Raw genomic sequence first — 19,449 nt, 5'->3', positions numbered from 1 at the left:
GGAAACAAATGTATTGAGAGGAGCCTACCAATGATGCCAAAGTGATTCAGATACTGCAGAGATGTTTAGCCTCCGGGCTTGTTACTAAACATTGGGCGCCCATTCTACTGTTATTAAGGAAACGTCCCTCTCTTTGAACTCTAAGTTGCTGCAGATGTCAGGCACTTATAACTACTAGGATGTCTTCCCTGTATACTACGATGAAGCCATTCTGAGCCATGCAGTTCATTCACAGTGTGAGAATCTAGCATTTACCAGCAGCGGTGGCACACAGGCTGCAGACCAGGGGCCGCAGCCAGCCTGCGATGCTGCTCTGTGTGGCCCCCAACCACTGGAATACAGACATATTGATTAGAAAGACACTAACCTGCTACAGAGAACAGCACCTGAGCGCCAGGCAGCATCAGGTACATGACAATCTCTTTCTAACAAAGCTAGAACCAGCCCTGTACCTCACATGGATCCAGAGATCTCCCCATTCATTGCTCTACTAGATTTATATCATGCTGGCGGCTCAAGGGGAGTGTCTTTTCAGCTGCAGCTCAGGGGGCGTGTCTCAGCTCTTCCTATCACAGCTCAGGGGTCAGTTGAAGGATGAAACTGAGCATGTGCGCCATCTCAGTGAGCAGGACTAAGAAATAATAAATAAATAAAACAGCAGGTGGCGCTAAATAGATGCTTTTAATTAAAAGGGCTCTTTCACACTTGCGTTCTTCTGTTCTGGGATAGAGTTCTGTCGTCGGGGCTCTATGCCGGAAGACTCCTGATCAGGATTATCCCCATGCATTCTGAATGGAGAGAAATCAGTTCAGGATGCATCAGGATGTCTTCAGTTCCGGACCGAAACGTTTTTTGGCCGGAGAAAATACCGCAGCATGCTGCGCTTTTTGCTCCGGCCAAAAATCCTGAACACTTGCCGCAAGGCCGGATCCGGAATTAATGCCCATTGAAAGGCACTAATCCGGATCCGGCCTTAAGCTAAACGTCGTTTCGGCGCATTACCGGATCCGACGTTTAGCTTTTTCTGAATGGTTACCATGGCTGCCAGGACGCTAAAGTCCTGTTTGCCATGGCAAAGTGTAGTGGGGAGCGGGGGAGCAGTATACTTACCGTCCGTGCGGCTCCCGGGGCGCTCTGATGTCATTCTGGAGCGCCCCGGGAGCCGCAAGGACGGTAAGTATACTGCTCCCCGCCACTACTATGGCAACCAGGACTTTAATAGCGTCCTGGCTGCCATAGTAACACTGAACGCATTTTGAAGACTGATCCGTCTTCAAATGCTTTCAGTTCACTTGCGTTTTTCTGGATCCTGCGTGTAATAACGCAAGTGTGAAAGAGCCCTTACTCAGTGGCTATGATACATTTTTAATTACATGCAATTACAAAAGTAATTCAGATCCAGATGCTGGTTTGAAAACTGTAGAATATCTTTTGTGGGACAACCCCTTTAAGGTAACATTAGGTGGCACTACAGGGGGTACTGTGTAGTTTGCACTACTAGTAAGCCGTGTGCAGCTAGAAATGTTATGGTACAGTTGGTTGCAGCCTGGGAAGAAGAAGCAGGAGCTGCAGGATCAAAAGTGACTGGGAAGGTAAGTTTGAGTTTATAATATTTATGCAGGCTCCCAACAGTTTTCCCTAATAAATAACTTAAAGAACCCCTTTAAATGTCCCAGATGAGAATAACCCCCCCTATATGTAAAGTTCATAGAGATCAATGTAAGAAAGAAGATCTTTTCGTAGGCTACTCAGACTGGACTGCTGGTGGTAACGTCTGCTGGATAAAAATTAATAAAATACATTTTCTGACATCTTTAAAAGGGTTTTTCAGTCCTTTTATATTGATGCCCTATCTTCAATACCTTGGGATAGGCTATTTAATCTACATCCCTTGCAGATCAGTTGTTTCCGCAGTAGCTCCAGCGCCAGAGCTACAGCTGGAGATGGGAAAACCCCTTTAAGGCTTTATACTGTAGCACAAAAGTTCTTTGTTATAGACCTGTAGACATTTTTAAGTTAGGCTTTCACAAGGAAATACTGCGGGCATGCAGATCCTCCTGTAGGAACTGTTCAGGAACCAACGTAATTCCTGCCCTTTCTCCAACTCCATACAGATTCATCACTGAACCATCTGTGGCGACATAACAGCAAATTTCCGAACACCTTTAATGTGTGCTCCTTTGCTGGGCCATATGCAATAAGCCCCTTCTGCCACTCTGTGATGCCATCCCTCTGACCTGTTTCCCACAAAACATTGAAGTTCTGCACACGCTCCACGGCCGGGTCACAACTAACAATCGGGTTTTCTGACATATTTCTGTTGTAAATAAAGATATAGGCATAAAAAGTTCTAGTTTAACCTGTAAGACCATGTCTCCACTGGCAGAAGCTCAAATACTTATATTCTCCTGCCCCCTGCTGGTAAGCAAAGGTAAATTATATAATTACAGACCGCACAATTGCAATGGGTATGAAGGTTAAAAATGACATGGCTTCTGAAAGGAGATGAAAAAATGCTGTATAAAACACAAACTGCAAAAAAACTTTAACACAGAAAACGCGAAAGTGGTTTTGAATAAAATGCCAGTAACAGTGAATACTGGATAAATGAAGCAATGAATTAGGGAGTGCTGCCACCTATCAGCCAGCAATGGTAAAGTAATGTAACTACAACACTTTATATATATTTTTGATATCAGCAAAGGTCTTGTTTGGTGGGGTTCGAGTGCTGGGACCATCTTCAGCAGCGAGGAGAACCAGTGCTCAATAAGCACGTCTAACTCCTCGTTTTACTGATCTATCAGGGTTCTCATTGCTCAGACCCCTACCAATCAAAACCTTTCAAGTGTCATTCTGACATATCAAAACTTTATGTACAGCGAAGTGACGCTAAAAAAATTGCATACCACTGCTGCCAAAAAATGGCCTATGACACAGGTTTAACTGAAACGGTTTCTCACCAATAGGAGTGACGGCATATCACCAGGACTGCAGGGACCCCCACTCATCCTTGCAAAGAAGTACAGATGTACCAAACCTTAACTTTACGCTTAAAATGCATTTAAAGGGTTGACTTGCAAAAAAAAAAAAAAAGGATTCACCGCCTATCCCATATAAAAAATGAAATGAACATATGCACTACTACTCAGTGAAGGGGCCCCCATTACCCAGGAGGGTGATGCATGCTTTTTGTGGGAAAAATCCCTTTAAATGCACAGCTGCAGCAAACAAACAACAGTAACAGCAGTGGCAGTTATGCACTGCAGCCCTTTCACTCCACCACTCTGCAGCACAGTACCATTTACGCTAGCTGAAGACTTCCTCCCCATAATTTAAGTGATGGGCAGGGCTTTCAGGGTTCACACCCAGTGGCGTACTCATCATGGAGACAGACTACACCACTGCCATGAGGTCCCCCCCCAACACTGGATTCCTTTCTTTGCTTCCTTTTGTTAAACCACAGTAATTACCCGTAGCCACCACTAGAGGGAGCTCTGTGCATACAGATTTTTTTACAGTTTCCAATGAGTTCCAAGACAATTATAAAAAAATCCTATGAACTGAGCTCCCCCTAATGGTGGCTGCGGGCAGCCAGTTTTATCAAACACTATGTGAAGAGATGGAGCAGACCTAGAGCTGTATAGAGGTGATGTATCAATATATTTACAAATGTTTTTCGGTGTAAATACATTGAGAAATATGGTATTCAGAAAATGGGGTTATGTCTGGCAGTGGTGTACATAGAGAAGTAAGGGCCCGATAGCAAGGATCAAACCAGGACCCCCACACAGGACAGAAACCCTTGGGCCATTTTTCCACTGCCTTATTTGTTAAAAGTTGTTGCTTTAGAGCAGGGGTAGGAAACCTTCGTCACTCCAGCTGTTGCGAAACTACAACTCCCAGCATGCATACTTGCTATGCTCTTCTAAGAACTCTCATAGAAATTAATGAAGCATGCTGGGAATTGTAGTTTCGGAACAGCTGGAGTGCCAAAGGTTGCTGATTCCTGCTTTAGAGGATAGAGTCCTGACCCCTGACCAAGTTTTCACCTTCAGTAGAAGAGGAGATAATCCCAACTAAGTTTGGGCCTCCTCTTTCCCTCGGCCCCTTAGCAGTCGCATGGTCTGCCGCTATGGTAGTTACGCCACTGATGTCTGGGTTCAGCTCTGAACCCGGACAACCTCTAAGAAACTTTAAATCTCACAGGGAGTTCTTGCTATGGAGCCCTGTGATGTCTGTACGCCCTGTAGATATCCAGAAAAATAAAAAACGGAGACAGCACGTCCAAAAAGGTGCAAAAAGTGGAATTTATTCCGGATGCAACGTTTCGGCTGCGTGTTAGCCTTTTTCAAGCATACATCATTACCAAGGAGTGCTGTCCACCCATATTTTTTCGTCTGTGTACGCCCCTGATCACAACCAAATTGATCAGGAGGCGATAGCATGTCCTAGCCATATGTTCTGGCTAATCGTGGTGGGAAGATCCCATCAACCACCCTGCGGACACCAGATTCACCGTGGGTCAAGTCTGGAGCTTCTCTTGTTCTACGCTATACTCCTGTGGCATTTGCATTGTAGTGAAAAGCAGGCAGCTGAACAGAACCGAGCTGTCTCAGGCAAGTCAGATCTATTCAGTCAGCCAAAAGAGTGAAAAAAATAAAATCATCATGTGTAGATGTAGAATCCATCTGTGTGCTCCTCTGAGCTGCCTACACAGTCAGGATGGAACAGCGATATTAACTCACAGGCAAATGTTCTAATTATTGTTCCCAAAATGTGTATGGAAATGTATCACAAAGCACAGAAATCCTGATGGCGATCTGTCCACCGTAACCTCCTTTCTCCATAGCCTAGCATGGATACCAGACCACACCATACCTGACCACACCATATACACGTGTCGGGAAGGAGTGGTGTTTCTGGTCGCACTAATTACCTTTAGTGTTGTCCTTTGTCACCACATCAGATATTTCAAACAGTTTCAAAGGGAGAGGCATTTTGCGATTGGCTGCAACCGTTTTCAATAAGCCGGGCAGTAAGGTCGTGCGAGCCACCTGAAAAAACGAGACATAAAAAAATCTTTTTTACTTAAAATCAAAAAGACAACGTCCAGATTTAGATGGACCCTACAGGCTGTCTCTCGTACATTAGCCATTTGTGTCCCAGATCTCCCCCGCTCATATTGTGAGGGTGACAGCTACTACAGTCAGACATACTGTGTGGGCTCTCCGGATGCTGTCTTCCCCTTCCATTTCTCACCAGTCATCTCACTTTTTAGAGACATGCTTGAGTAAGTCTAGTGTGAAACACATATTGATGCCAGAATAAAAAGGTAACGGCAAATCCTTTTGGGGGCCCCGGAGGGCCCATGTATAAGATGAAGGAATCCAGGGGACTGTCATTTCATGGCCTATTTTTCACACTCTCCTGAACCATGCACAGAACCACGAACTTTTTTATATTTAATATAATCATACCATGCCGATACAGCAGTGAGGGTCACCAAGGCAGTGATGCCAGCCCTCAACGGGACATCACTTTCTATAGGGCCTTAAAGAGTAACTAAACTTTTGATTACATTTTTGTTAAAATGTCCCTAATGTCACAATAACACTTTTTGTAATATACTTTATTAATGCTTTTTGTATTTTAAATCATCCCCCCCAAAAGCTCACATTTCCATGTGCACTTAAAATTGACGTTTGTACACCGCTGAGTGCTCAGTGGTGTTTGGAGCATGGAGTTCACAGTTTCTCAATGGGTCAGCAGCGCACACTGCTGCTCCTGCCCATGCCCCCGGAGGTTTACTAACTACCATATACCCATGTACTATGCCAGGATTAGCAGAGCGGGCTCCTGTCTGTGCCTGCTTCACTAAGTTAAGAGCAGACATGCAGTATTCTTAGCTTAGTGAAGCAGGCGCTGCTCTGCTCAGCTAATCCTCATTTTTTACGATACAAGTTGTATTTTTAATTGTGTCATTTTGGGGTACACATAACTTTCTTATTAACTTTTATTAACTGTTTCTGGGAGGAACATGGGAAAAAACAGCCATACTGCCACTTAGTTTTTACATTAAACATTTTACGGCATTCATTTTTTCGGCATAAATAACAAAATATCTTTATTCTCTGGGTCAGTACGATTACAGCGATACCAAATACATATAGTTTTTTTTTTTACTTTTACTACTTTTGTGCAATAAAAATCTTTTTGCATAGCCGCTTCCCAAGACCCATACATTTTTTCCTATGGAATTGTGTAAGAGCTTGATTTTTAGGGATGACTTTTAGTTTACATTGGTACAATGTAAATTATGATTTTTGATTGCTTGTTATTACATTTTTTCAGTGGTGACTAAGCAATTCTCCAATTTTATTTATTTTTTACGGTGTTCACCATAGGGGATAATTTACATGATATTTGTGTAGTGTGGGTTGTTACGGACACAGCGATACTAAACATGTGTTGCAATATTTAGATTGCTTTTAAAATACAACACACACATCAGTGCTGTACTGACATTGACCAGCAGTCTTTGCCAGAGAGGCACAGCCTGCTAGAAACCACTCAAGGCTGATCTGGGGCCTATATCAGCCTTTACACACATGGGCACCCTGCAATCGCATTTGCGGGATGCCGATGGGAGACAGAGGGGGTCCCCTCCCTCTGTCAGCACTTACATGCGGAGGGCGCCATGTAAAGGGTTAAATAGCCCGGATCGGCACTCCTGCCGATTCGAGTTGTTTGAGCAGGAGCGCGGCTCTCATGTGACAGCAGAGCCTCCGCTCCCCAGGGGACCAATGTAGCACTTAGACTGGGCCGCAGTGAAAAGACGGTGGCCCCTTAGTGACCGCCATAAAAAGGCATATGGGTTAAATGGGAAGTAAAAATCCTCTGACACTAGCCATGACCCATGTGACATCATCACATCTACTAGTGCCCTACAGGGGACCCATCGATACAGATCCCTGGCCATTCTCCCTGATGTCAAGCCGGCTGAGTCACAGCTGTGCTAAAATCCAGATCCATGCCATGGCTCCAGTCACTGCAGTTGGGTAAGCAACTGGTAAGAGTAAGCAAAACTATTGGTTTCTTGGTGCATATATATTTCTCTGTGGCCATTTCTGAAAATCCGCTGCAAAAAAAAGCGTGATGTGGACCCTGCAGATTTCACCTTCTGCGTTGCAAAGGGTGACATTTGCTGTGAAAAGCAACCACTCAAAAGCAGAATGCACGTGGCCTGAAATCCACGTGAAGTGGTGAAACGTTGAAGTGTCATTTTCAGGGTCCGATGTCTCCTTTATGTGGCCTAAATGCAAATGACTTGTTAAAAAGACTATTTTAGTCCAATACAAACATTTCTGAGCTTGCCTGTGTTTCACAAGAACAAAAGAGTAAAAGAGTCGCCAGTATACAATCCACAGAAGGAAATAATGTGGGGCGTGAAAATGAATATGGCTGATAAGATCTTAATCTCAGGTCCATAATCTACTTTGTTGAGAACAGCAAACAGACCTGAGTGAACAGTGTATTAATGTCCTTATCCCATCTGTGACTGGAGAGCAAAGTGAAAAATTGCAGCCCATTAAATAAATCAACCTGTTAGGAATTACTGCTGCTTAAAGCGAGTGTCCGGCCCCAACACCGTCCCCAATAGGACTGCAGTGAATTCACAATACGGTGTCCTTGTAGTGACAATATCAGCACCGGGACTCTGAGTTTTTACATAGCATCCAGTGGTAACCAGTTGGGGGGGATCCGTGCACAGTCTCTATCCAATCAGTGCTGCCATTGTCAGACTGTGCAGGTACACCCCCCCAACTGGTTACCTCCCCTCTGTACCCTTACTGAAGGTTAATAGCATTTAATTTATAACTTCTAGTGCAAATAATAAAGGAATAACACGACAGAGCCATAAGAATAGATGCTCCAGAATTGGTATTACATGGGGAATGCATAAAGCTATTAACACAGTCAGGAGTGGTTAAAGGTCCTCTTTAATTCACCACCTTTAATCACAGCTGTTCCTCTACACACCTATCAAAACTGGAGTAAAAATAATGCAAACTTTTTGAGCAAAGAAACTTCTGCCAGCGTTCTGGAGCAGAGGTCTTGAAAATGTTCTCCTCCTGCTCTTCAAAAACATGTTAGGTTTCATTCAAATATATAGGGAAAATGTATCATAAACCGGTGGGGTAGGCTGGGCTACGATACCCAGATGCATTCCCAGAGGTGTACGTCTCGTCATAAAAATGACCTGCAGCACCGGCAGTCCGTGAGCCTCAACTGAAATCTACTCCAATGGGCATAGAAGTTGATAAATGTGGTGGGGCCGCCGGCCAATTCCTTCCCTCATCACACCCCTTTTTCAGGAAAGTGTCGCGGCCAGCAGAGAAATGCCACTTGCTAATTCAGACGCCATACAGATATCTACCCGAGCGGAAATTATTCTGGAACAGCTGTCTGCATCAGGCTTTAGGACAATTTTGTAGATATTCTTACCCATTTGGAAAAGAACAGCTCAGCAAAGTACATTTAAAAGAGTTTCTCTGCGGTCAACATACGGATAACCTATCCATAAGATGGGTCATCAATATGATCGGTGGAGGCGCAATACCCCCATTAGCGGCAGCCGCAGGTTCTGGAAGTAAATAGTGTACGGAGCTGGAACACCACAGCTTGGTACACCGCATAGTGGCTGTTCACAGGTACTGCAGCTGATGCTCTTATTCAAGTGAATGGGAACCTGCAATAGATAAGCTCCATACACCGCTTAATTCCGGAACCTGCAGATATTGTTAACAGCTGATCTGTGGGTGTGCCAGGGGGTCAGACCCTCATACAAGTCATACTGATGACCTATCCTTTAAGTATACTGTCATATTTTTATTTTATTTGCTAGTTTATTAGAGCTAGGCAGGTATACCTGAGTTAGTCTGTCAATGATTGCCAAAAGATCCGTAATTGCCTTTATAATAACAGCTTTCATTAATGTCCTCTGTCCCTTTCCACTGCTCCCTTAACCTGTTTAGGACAATGGGGTGTACAGAAACTTCAAAATGCATTTATGTTATGTTTAACCCCCCCCCCCCCCCCGTCTTCAAAATGCTTTCAGTGTTACTATGGCAGCTAGGACGCTATTAAAGTCCTGGTTGCCATGGTAGGAGCGGGGAGCGGCATACTTACAGTCCGTGCAGCTCCCGGGGCGCTCCAGAATGACGTCAGAGCGCCCCATGCGCATGGATGACGTGCAATGCGATCACGTCATCTATGCGCCTGGGGCACCCCGACGTCACTCTGGAGCGCCCGGGAGCCGCATGGACGGTAAGTATGCTGCTCCCCCGCTGCCCACTACAGTTTACCATGGCTGCCAGGACTTTAGCGTCCTGGCAGCCATGGTAACCATTCTAAAAAAGCTAAACATCGGATCCGGCAATGCGCCGAAATGACGTTTAGCTTAAGGCCAGATCCGGATTAATGCCTTTCAATGGGCATTAATTCTGGATCCGGCCTTGCGGCAAGTCTTCAGGATTTTTGGCTGGAGCAAAAAGCGCAGCATGCTGCGGTATTTTCTCCGGCCAAAAAACGTTCCGTTCTGGAACTGAAGACATCCTGATGCATCCTGAACGGATTTCTCTCCATTCAGAATGCATTAGGATAAAACTGATCAGGATTCTTCCGGCATAGAGCCCCGACGACGGAACTCTTTGCCAGAAGAAAAGAACGCAGGTGTGAAAGAGCCCTTAGGCTTCAGAGTGAGGAGGTGTGTCTCTCAGTAATCCAATCTGATTGGCTGGCAGGAAGCTGCTGGCTACAGCAAGTGTGTATGGGAAGTGAGGGAAGGCAGTTTTGGCCTCAGAGAACTGGCAGAGGAGCCATCTTGAGAAGATCCTCAAAATGTAGGATTCAAAACAGCCGTAACTAAGGGGAAAACCTCAAGGAAAACAGTGGTAAGTAAAGAAACTAAAGATTACTTTATGCATAATGCTAGTGCAGCATTAACATATGCTAAAATAGTTTTTTTTATGAAAATATGACAGTTATCCTTTTAAAAAAAAAAAAAATTAAAAAATGATGCAGGCGTCAAGTTCCACTTTTCAAAACCCTAACCACCAGGTCCACATTAGGTAGAAAGAGGCTCAAACATATTGTTCCGTTTTTCTTTTATGAGAGGAGGCAATCTCGCCAATATTACAGTTCATTTACAAATTCTATGTTGCTTCCATAACTGACCTGAAATTCTGCAGTCTTGGGATTTGCAATGTGTGCAGCGTTGGTGGCGGAGACAGGAATCCCCAGTTTATCTGCAATATCATCAACTGAACACTGCGGTGACAAACGAAATAAAGGTGGCGTCAGGGTCATTTCAGACAGAATTATAATTAATATGGAGAAAGACAATTGGGCAGATGAACATTTGCCTTTCAATGAGGCTGATGATACATCAACTGCTTACCAAGGCGAAGGTCAGAGCTTCGGTGAAGCCGGCAGCGGCCAAGTCCTGACGCAGCAATTCTGTCAGCTTATTGAGCGGCAACTAAAGATAAAGACAGAAAGGTAGTCAGGAGGCTGCTCAGTGTGAATATATGGAAGATACTGCGCTTACAATATCTGTGCATTTCACAGTATGTGATGCTGTATGAAGATTATCTACATGCTGAACATACTTGGAAGAGTTAGGCCCCTTTCACACGGGTGTCGCAGGTGAGGGCCAGATGCTATGCAGGTGCGTAGAGGGAAAATCGTGTGAGTAGGCACGCAATTTCAGTAGGCAGCAAAAAAACTGAATGTGGTATCCAGACCCGAACCCGGACTTCTTCACTGAAGTTCGGGTTTGGGTTAGGTGTTCTGTATATTTTATAATTTTTCCTTATAACATGGTTATAAAGGAAAATAAAAGCATTCTTAATACAGAATGCTTACTAAAATGTGGCTTGAGGGGTTAAAAAATAAAAAAAAATTAACTCACCTCATCCACTTGATCGTCCAGCCGGCATAGTCTTCTTTCTTCTTTTTTGAGGACCTGCAAAAGGACCTTTGATGATGTAATCGCGCTCACCACGTGGTGAGGCCACCCATCAGAGCCAGTGATGTCACCGAACACACTGCCGGGCGGAAGCTTCCGCCCGGCAGTGTGTTATAATAAACATAAGAGCCCGTGCCCTAGAGCGCATCGGAGCATGAGATGCTCCGATGCTAGCTTCGGGGGGGCTGCCTCTTCCATGGAGGACACGTCGGAGTGAGACTCTCTGGGAGGAGGCGGAGAGGCAGAGGAAACGGGAGACACAGACACCCTTTTGGGGGGAGGATGGAATGGCCCATTTAGCGGGACGGCTGCGATGGGAATGAGCCCCAGGAACCCCAGAGTCTGACTGGTCAGAGGACGGCCTTGCGGACAAACGCCCCAGTATTTCCACAATGGCCTTGTTGGTATAGGAGACGTCCTGTACCATCCTTGCCAGGGAGCGCGCCCACTCCGGCTCTACCATGGGCTGGGCAGTAGGGGCGACTGGGACAGAGACAGAACCAATTGGTGGTGGGGCAGAGCACAAACAGCAGAGGGGATCTGACTGACCGGATGGAAATTTGGAGCTACAAGAAGCACAGGCAAAATGGTGCACAGAAGCGACCGTCTACTTTGGGGCCGAACACAGAAGAAGGAGGAGGGAGCGGAGAGAACTGCAAGCCCCGCCCCCAATATGGAGTTGGTACCCGGTGAACACAGGGAAGCGCAGGCCCGATCCCTCTGTTGCTCTTAAAAGGGAGACCTCCCCCCCCCAGTTCCGCTAGAAGATAAATAACGGGATAAATACCCGTTTTAAAGAAAAAACCACAAGGAGACGTTATACTGTATGGGGGCGGCCACAAGGAGACGTTATACTGTATGGGGGCGGCCACAAGGAGACGTTATACTGTATGGGGGCGGCCACAAGGAGACGTTATACTGTATGGGGGCGGCCACAAGGAGACGTTATACTGTATGGGGGCGGCCACAAGGAGACGTTATACTGTATGGGGGCGGCCACAAGGAGACATTATACTGTATGGGGGCGGACACAAGGGGACGTTATACTGTTTGGGGGGGCCACAAGCAGACGTTATAATGGACTATGGGGCAGCAGCCAGCAGGAGACATGATGATGAGAGCAGCAGCCACAAGGAGACATTACAGTATGGGGGCAGCAGCGCAGCCGCAAGGAGACATTACAGTATGGGGGGCAGCAGGCAGCAGCCGCAAGGAGACATTACAGTAAGGGGGCAGCAGCGCAGCCACAAGGAGACATTACAGTATGGGGGCAGCAGGCAGCAGCCGCCGCAAGGAGACATTACAGTATGGGGGCAGCTGGCAGCAGCCACAAGGAGACATTACAGTATGGGGGCAGCAGCGCAGCCACAAGGAGACATTACAGTATAGGGGCAGCAGCGCAGCCGCAAGGAGACATTACAGTATGGGGGCAGCTAGCAGCAGCCACAAGGAGACATTACATACAGTATGGGGCTTGTGGGGGGTAGCAGCTGCCCCCCATGTCTTATGGACACCTGTGTGACTTGCCACCTGCCTGCCACCACCATAATTCCTCCTTGTTCATCATGTCATGGGGGAGGTACTGGAGGGACTCATGATGGCTCACTGCGATTAGCATAGAGGCAGCAGCAGGCAGTGTAATAGGAGCCGACAGTGGAAGCTAGCCCCGCCCTCCAACCAATCAGAGGCAACCAGCAGTCCAGCACTGGAGACTAAGAGAATCGTCTGAGAGTTTATTAGTTAAAAGAATCGAATAAGTCAGACCAGGCTTCCTGCTCTGCGGCTCCCTGCCTGTCTCCTTACAAGTCCGTCGGGGGGGGGGGACGACGCAGTTTTAAAAGCGATGACGTCACGAAATATACCGCAGTATTAAGGAAACAGCGATATCGCCATATCGCCTTTTTTTAATACCGCGGTATATCGTGATACCGGTATATCGTCCAACCCTAATACGCTCAGGTGTGAACCAAGCCTAAGCTAAAACTGATTTAGCTTAGTCCCTGTGGGAAGGGTATAGTTGAAGGGAGGAACTCACACTTTTGTGCTTAGTGTCCGCCTCCTAGTGGCAGCAGCTATACCCATGGTCAAGCCTCTGTACCCCAATGATACTTTTGTTAAAGTAGTCAAACAAAAAGCCGCAGAATAAGGACGTCAGGTCATTTTTAGTACATTGTGAACGCTGTGATGTCAAAACACCAAAAACCTTGGAGGAATTCTGTTTTATTTTTTTTATATATTTTTTTTCAATTTAGCCACAAACTGATTTTTTTTCCTCTTTTCTAAAACAAGACATGGCAAATTAAATGTTGGCATTAAAAAAATGCATCTTATCCCCCCAAAAAAATAAACCCTCATATAGCTATGTAATCGGAAGTCCTGATTCTCCCCGACGTCTGATTCTGGTAAAACGAAGGGTGAACATGCCCATAGCTATTGTGATAGACTTCCGAAAACTGCAGAGCAAGCGTGCTTGGCTATTCTTGGAAGCCTCACTTCAGTGAATGGAGAGCAAGTTGCACACATGTGGCCACCCCCTCCATTCACCACTTGGCTATTTTCGGAAATCCGATAGAGGGGTGGCTGTGCATGCATGGCTTGCTCTCCATTCACCTGAGGGCCTCATTGAGGTAGTAGCCGTATTGCGTTCATATGTCATAAGTGTCCAGATGAGAAATTCCCTTTCAGTGGCTTGATCTGCGCACATTTGTATTTAGATTGTAAGCCCCTAAAGGGACAGGGTAAGTAAATCCATTCTTTGTAAAATGTTATGGAACAGATTAGAGAACAGTGCCACGCCTGTCCACGGGTGGTGTCTAGTATTAAATGGAGCTGATCTGCAATACCACACACAACCTGTGGACAGGTGCGGCACTGTTGCTGGAAGAAAGCAGCTATGTTTTTCTAAACCATTACAACCCTTTTAATAAGAATAACAATAGTAATAATGCTCAGGATAGTAAGAACAGCAATGTAAATAATAATAATAAAAATATTAAAGGGGGTGTCTTACCTCATCAAGTTAAATTTATTATGTGGTGGCGCACAACATGAGTATAAAGCCAGCCTCTCTGGTGGTCGGGAATAGCGGGAGCGAGCGCACAAAGGTCAGCGCATGCGAATTAGCTCTGGTCCCTGACCACTGCTCTTATCCTCTGCCACCTCGTTTCAACTATGGCTGCTTGCATAGAACAGCTTCAGGGCATGTACCACAGCCTTGGAAGTGTTATATACATCTATGGAAAGATGGAGGACTAGCAAACAGATCTTGGCAACCATTTCTCATTGGTTGTCACGATCTGCACTCTGCTCACTCAGCCGAAGCTGCTATTGATTCTTATACACTAGCATCCTCTGGAGTGCGCAGACACAGCCGCTTGCCTGTGCCATCACTCTCAGCAAAAGGCCCCGCCCCCACTTCAGCTTCGAGTGTGTTTCAGGAACAATGTTTCAGGAACAAATCAACCCTTAAAGGGAGTCTTTCACCTAAAATGACCATTATACACCACAAACATCATGATATCCATTACATTCCCCATATTATAATCTTACCTTTCATATTGCTGTCCGTCGCCTATTCGCTCTTAAAACCACTTTTATTCCATATGCTAATTAGGTTCTGAAGATGCCCAGGGGCGGCGTTTATGCGGCCGGTGCCCAGGCTCCACGGCGCTGTTCAAATCAAACCCCTCCCCTTTCACCCCTCTGGTCCGCCCTCGGTTCTTCAGATACCATCCTCCAAGTCAATGACAAATCCGGCGCCTGCGCACTCCATTATTCACTAGGGCAGAGGCAGCAGAGCGTTTAATGCGCATGCGCCGGCCCGTACATCCCGATATTTTGGCAGTTTACTTCCGCCGGCTAGATCGGGATGTACGGGCCGGTGCATGCGCATTAAACGCTCTGCTGCCTCTGCCCTACTGAGTAATGGAGTGCGCAGGCGCCGGATTTGTCATTGACTGGAGGATTAAAGGGGTTGTCCGGGTTAAGATCTGAACCTGGCCATACCCATATTTTCACCCAGGCAGCCCCCCTGATGTTAGCATCGGACCATGTCATGCTCCGATGCGCTCCCTTGCCCTGCGCTGGATTGTGCAGGGCAAGGGCTCTTTTATTTACAATAATGTACTGCTGGGCAGAAGCTTCCGCCCAGCAATGTGTTTGGTGACATTACCAGCTCTGATGGGCCGGCTTTAGCGCTGTCCTAGCCGTTTTACAGGTTAGGGTAGCGCTAAAACCCGCCCATCAGATCCGGTGACTTCACCGGGCTTACTGCTGGGCGGAAGCCTCCACCTGGCAGCCCTAAGGAGAACCCGGTACGTCACCGGATCTCCTGAAAATGCCTTTGAAATGAAATACTCCAATGCTCTTGTCAGGGGGGCTGCCTGGGTGAAGATATGGGTATGTACGGGTTCAGCTCTGAAACCGGACAACCCCTTTAAGGGCTCATTCACACTACCGCATATTTGCGTCCGCATTATAAAAAAAAAGCAAGTCCTATTCTTGCACTGACTGCAAAACAGATATGGACGTCTGAATGAGCCCTAAGAAGGTAATCAAACTTTCGAGGAAGGATCCCATCCCCCAGCTGAACATAATTGACATGTCTTCACAGAGGAACGGCACAACACAGATCTAACAGAAGAAGCTCCAGAATTATTATATTCTGAGAAGTACAAGTATTTACTAAACCAGACGTGTCAGGGAGGTGGGAGACTAGTGCAGGTTACCTGGTTAGCAATGGTGTACGTTTTGGGGATGGTCATCTGGATGTTATTGTAACCAAAGGCGACAGCTGCATCCTCTACAATGTCACAGGCGTGAATAATGTCTGCTCGTGTAGGGGGGATCTCAACCTCCAGCTGCTCCCCATCTTCCAACACTTGAGATTTCAGACACATCCGTGTAAGTAGTTTAGCCAACTTGTCTGGAGTCTCCCTGGAGAAACAGAAAGTGATGGATTACATACAGCTTATACCTATAGTTACTGGACGTCACCATCTGTATCATTTAAAGGGAATCTGTCACAACCGTCCTCTCTATCCAACTGTCTGCATAGACATATAGCTGTGATTCACCCGATTAAAACGCAGATTGATCCAAGGCTCCATTCCAGAGTTACGATACGTTTTCTTAATATGCAAATTAGACGTTTGGTGCAATGAGGGCATCATCATTGCTCTTGTTGCACCCAAGCTCCGCTCCTTTCTGTGGTCAGCCCCTCCCTGGCTTTGATTGACAGGATCAGAAAGGAGAGGAGCTTGGGTGCAACAGGGGGCAAGGGTTACATCCTCATTGCACCAAACACCTAATTTGCATATTAAGAAAAAGTATCATAACTCGGAAACGGAGCCTCAGTTCAACAAAAGAAACACAGCATATTAATCAGGAGCACCACAGCTATGCGTCTGTGCGGACAGCTGGATAGGGAGGTCGCTGGGGACAGATTCCCTTTAAGGGTATCTGTCACCAGAGGGCGGCATAAATTGCTGACAGATACAAAATGCTGGGTCACTGCTATTCTACTGAATTGGTCCTACACATCAGTACACTTATACAAGTACTGCTTAGGGGTGGGTGATATGGCCTAAAATCTATATTGCGATATAATTTTAAGCATGTGCAATATGCGATATATTCTATATTTCGGGGGTTAAACTTTTTTTATTTATTTTTATTTAATAACTATTAGCCTCCTTAGAGGCTAGAACCCTTGTCCTATTCACCCTAATAGAGCCCTCCCTGCTGCCCTGTGGCTGCCATGGTAACCAATCGGAGCCCCTAGGATTAAGCTGCCACCCTGGGGCCACTGTCACCAATAATTTAATTGTGTGGAGGGGGGGCCCCTCAATTAACATAATACTTAGAAGAGGGGGAGTAGAAGGGAGGGACTGTGGCCACTGTGCCACCAATGAGAACAGAGAGGAGGAGGGGAGGGACTGTGGCCACTACGCCACTAATGAGAACAGAGTAGGAGGAGGAGGGACTGTGGCCACTGTGCCACTAAGGAATATAGTTAATATCCCCGAATACAAACGTAGCCTGCATGTGCCGGCCATATCCCATACCTGGCCTCTATTACTGCGGATCACAGTGCGCAGTAATAGAGGCCAGGTATGGGATATGGCTGGCACATGCAGGCTACGTTTGTATTCAGGCATAGTAACTATATTCATTGGTGGCGGAGTGGCCACAGTCCCTCCTCCTCCTACTCTGTTCTCATTGGTGGCGCAGTGGCCACAGTCCCTCCCCTCCTCCTCCTACTCTGTTCTCATTGGTGGCAGAGTGGCCACAGTCCCTCCCCTCCTCCTCCTAGTCTGTTCTCATTGGTGGTCAGCGGCAGCCGCACACAGTGGGGAGGGACTCCCTCCTTCTCCACTGTGCCGGCTCAGGAGAACATGGTGCGTGCCGAGAGCGGCGCATGCCATGTTCTACCGCAATATAAATTAAATATCTATCGTTGGCCAAATTTATATCATTTATATTGCATATCGTCTATATTGCCCACCCCTAGTACTGCTCCTTAAATACAAGCGTAGGTTCACAAGGTCAGCACTTGTAGTTTAAGCTCATTCCTTGCTCCCATACCCGAGCAGCATACACCAGTGCCGGACACTCAGAGCAAGGCGATAACTGAACAAGGCTAATCTACTAATTATGTATTTCATTTAACAAAGAGGAATTGATCACGAGGGGAACAGTTGATGTTATTTTTCCTTGAGTCTGCGTTGGGGCACTTTGTGACCTATTTATCAAACAGCGCATATGGTTATAGTTGGCGCATCTTTAAACCAGTTTTGTCCACAAATGCTCCCTGCATTGGAGCGAGTTTGGGACAGTGATAAATCTGGAGTGAAACTCATTAACATAATTAGGTCCCCTTTCCAGTGACTATTCAAAACTTGAGTGAGTGGTGTTAAAATCCAAAAAAGATGCAATTTTTTTTTGGGGTGGGCAACCTCAAAAAAGACATAAAAGCAGTATTTTGCTACTTTTTGTATACAGAATTCTGAAGTATTCCACCCTCTCCAACTCCAGATATGAGACATCAGTTTGGAGTAAATCCCATTTGCTGACAGATTGCACCATCTGACTGACTGATGCCCTGCTTTAGACAGAGATTACACAAGTACTCCGCGTGGTTAAGTGAAGAACCCTTATACATACTCTGAGGATGCTGAATTCACATGAACATCCTCTTACCGTAATTAGAAACTTGTATGTCAAAACTCAGAGGTTCAAGCCACAAGGAAAGGGGTCAATTTGGGTGCACCATGGGGGTCTCATGTTTGCCTTCAATCTCTCTCGTCCCTTTAAGGTAATCCCAATTCACATTCAAACTATTTATATAGCGCTAACATATTCCACAGCACTTCTATAATGCACTTGGTGAATCATCTCCTATTCTAGAGGGATAAAACGGTGGGGGATTCTGGGACACTTACTGATTTTAGGAGAGAAGAGGCTGGCTCTCTTTAAAGTCATTGGGAAATTTGGAAACTGCTGAGACAGCAGTTCCCTATCTGCTGTTACATTACATGAGAGATTATGCACATGAGACCAATTCACCAAAAATGGGAAGCACCCTTGTTCTCAGGAATGGATGGAAAACCCCTTTGAAGGCGTTGTAGCCATCTTTAAAGCCTTAGGGCTCATGCACAGAACCGTAGCCCATTTAGTGGTACGCAAACTGCGGATCCGCAATACACGGATACTGGCAGGGTGCGTTCCACATTTTGCACAGTCCTATCCTAGTCCGTAATGCAGACAAAAATAGGACATATTTTAGATATTTGCGGATGCAGCCCAAAAATATGTTCATGTACGTGAGCCCTTATTCACACAGTGATTTCCATCAGTGATTGTAAATCCTGGTGCGGTTCTAAACACAGAACAGGTGCAGACCTTTCCCCCATCTCCGCGTAGCCGACAATCCTGGAAATCCCACCTATTGGGAGAACATGCTAGCAGAGGTGGCCACAAATGGGCAGAAACTAAATGGAGAGATAAGGAGCGGGCATCTCTTTTGGAAATGCTATTATCAATTGTGATAGTCAAGAGAGAGGGACAATACTTAGCATAAATATAAGCTTACAGTAACTAGAACACAATGAATCGGAAAATTCTTTCCCCATTTCTTACCTGATCCCAATTTTGCTGTTGATTTTCTGGGCAGCAAGCGTTTCTTTCCTGTATGCCAGCTCCTGCATCCCAAACAATAAGGTGTTACTATTACAAAGATTCATGTGTGCCCGATATAGCAAACTGAATAACTCTGCTCCATAATTACCTTTCAGGTTGCGGAATCCGTAAGGTAAATACCATATTTTTCGCTTTATAAGTGCTTTTTCCCTCCGAAAAGTGGGGAAAAATATGGCAGAATATACTAGCGAGCACTTCCATTATAGAAGCATTCACTAGCA

The 19,449-nt window shown here is 46.0% G+C and overlaps 1 protein-coding gene across 1 annotated transcript in view; it reads right to left on the bottom strand.

Moving 5' to 3' along the window:
• FARSB (phenylalanyl-tRNA synthetase subunit beta) overlaps positions 1 to 19,449 on the bottom strand; it is a 68,453-nt gene that overhangs the window by 15,950 nt on the left and 33,054 nt on the right. Inside the window, exons 11-15 of the mRNA XM_044291340.1 lie at positions 19,169 to 19,230; positions 15,757 to 15,964; positions 10,460 to 10,540; positions 10,237 to 10,329; positions 4,937 to 5,054 (exon numbers count right to left, since the gene is read on the bottom strand). Coding sequence (XP_044147275.1) covers positions 4,937 to 5,054; positions 10,237 to 10,329; positions 10,460 to 10,540; positions 15,757 to 15,964; positions 19,169 to 19,230 — 562 coding nt within the window. The remainder of the gene's footprint in view (positions 1 to 4,936; positions 5,055 to 10,236; positions 10,330 to 10,459; positions 10,541 to 15,756; positions 15,965 to 19,168; positions 19,231 to 19,449) is intronic.

This window comes from Bufo gargarizans, chromosome 4, assembly GCF_014858855.1.
Source record: "Bufo gargarizans isolate SCDJY-AF-19 chromosome 4, ASM1485885v1, whole genome shotgun sequence".
NCBI lineage: Eukaryota > Metazoa > Chordata > Amphibia > Anura > Bufonidae > Bufo > Bufo gargarizans.
The sequence above is the reverse complement of the archived record's forward strand: the minus strand, read 5'-3'. Positions and strand labels throughout refer to the sequence as shown.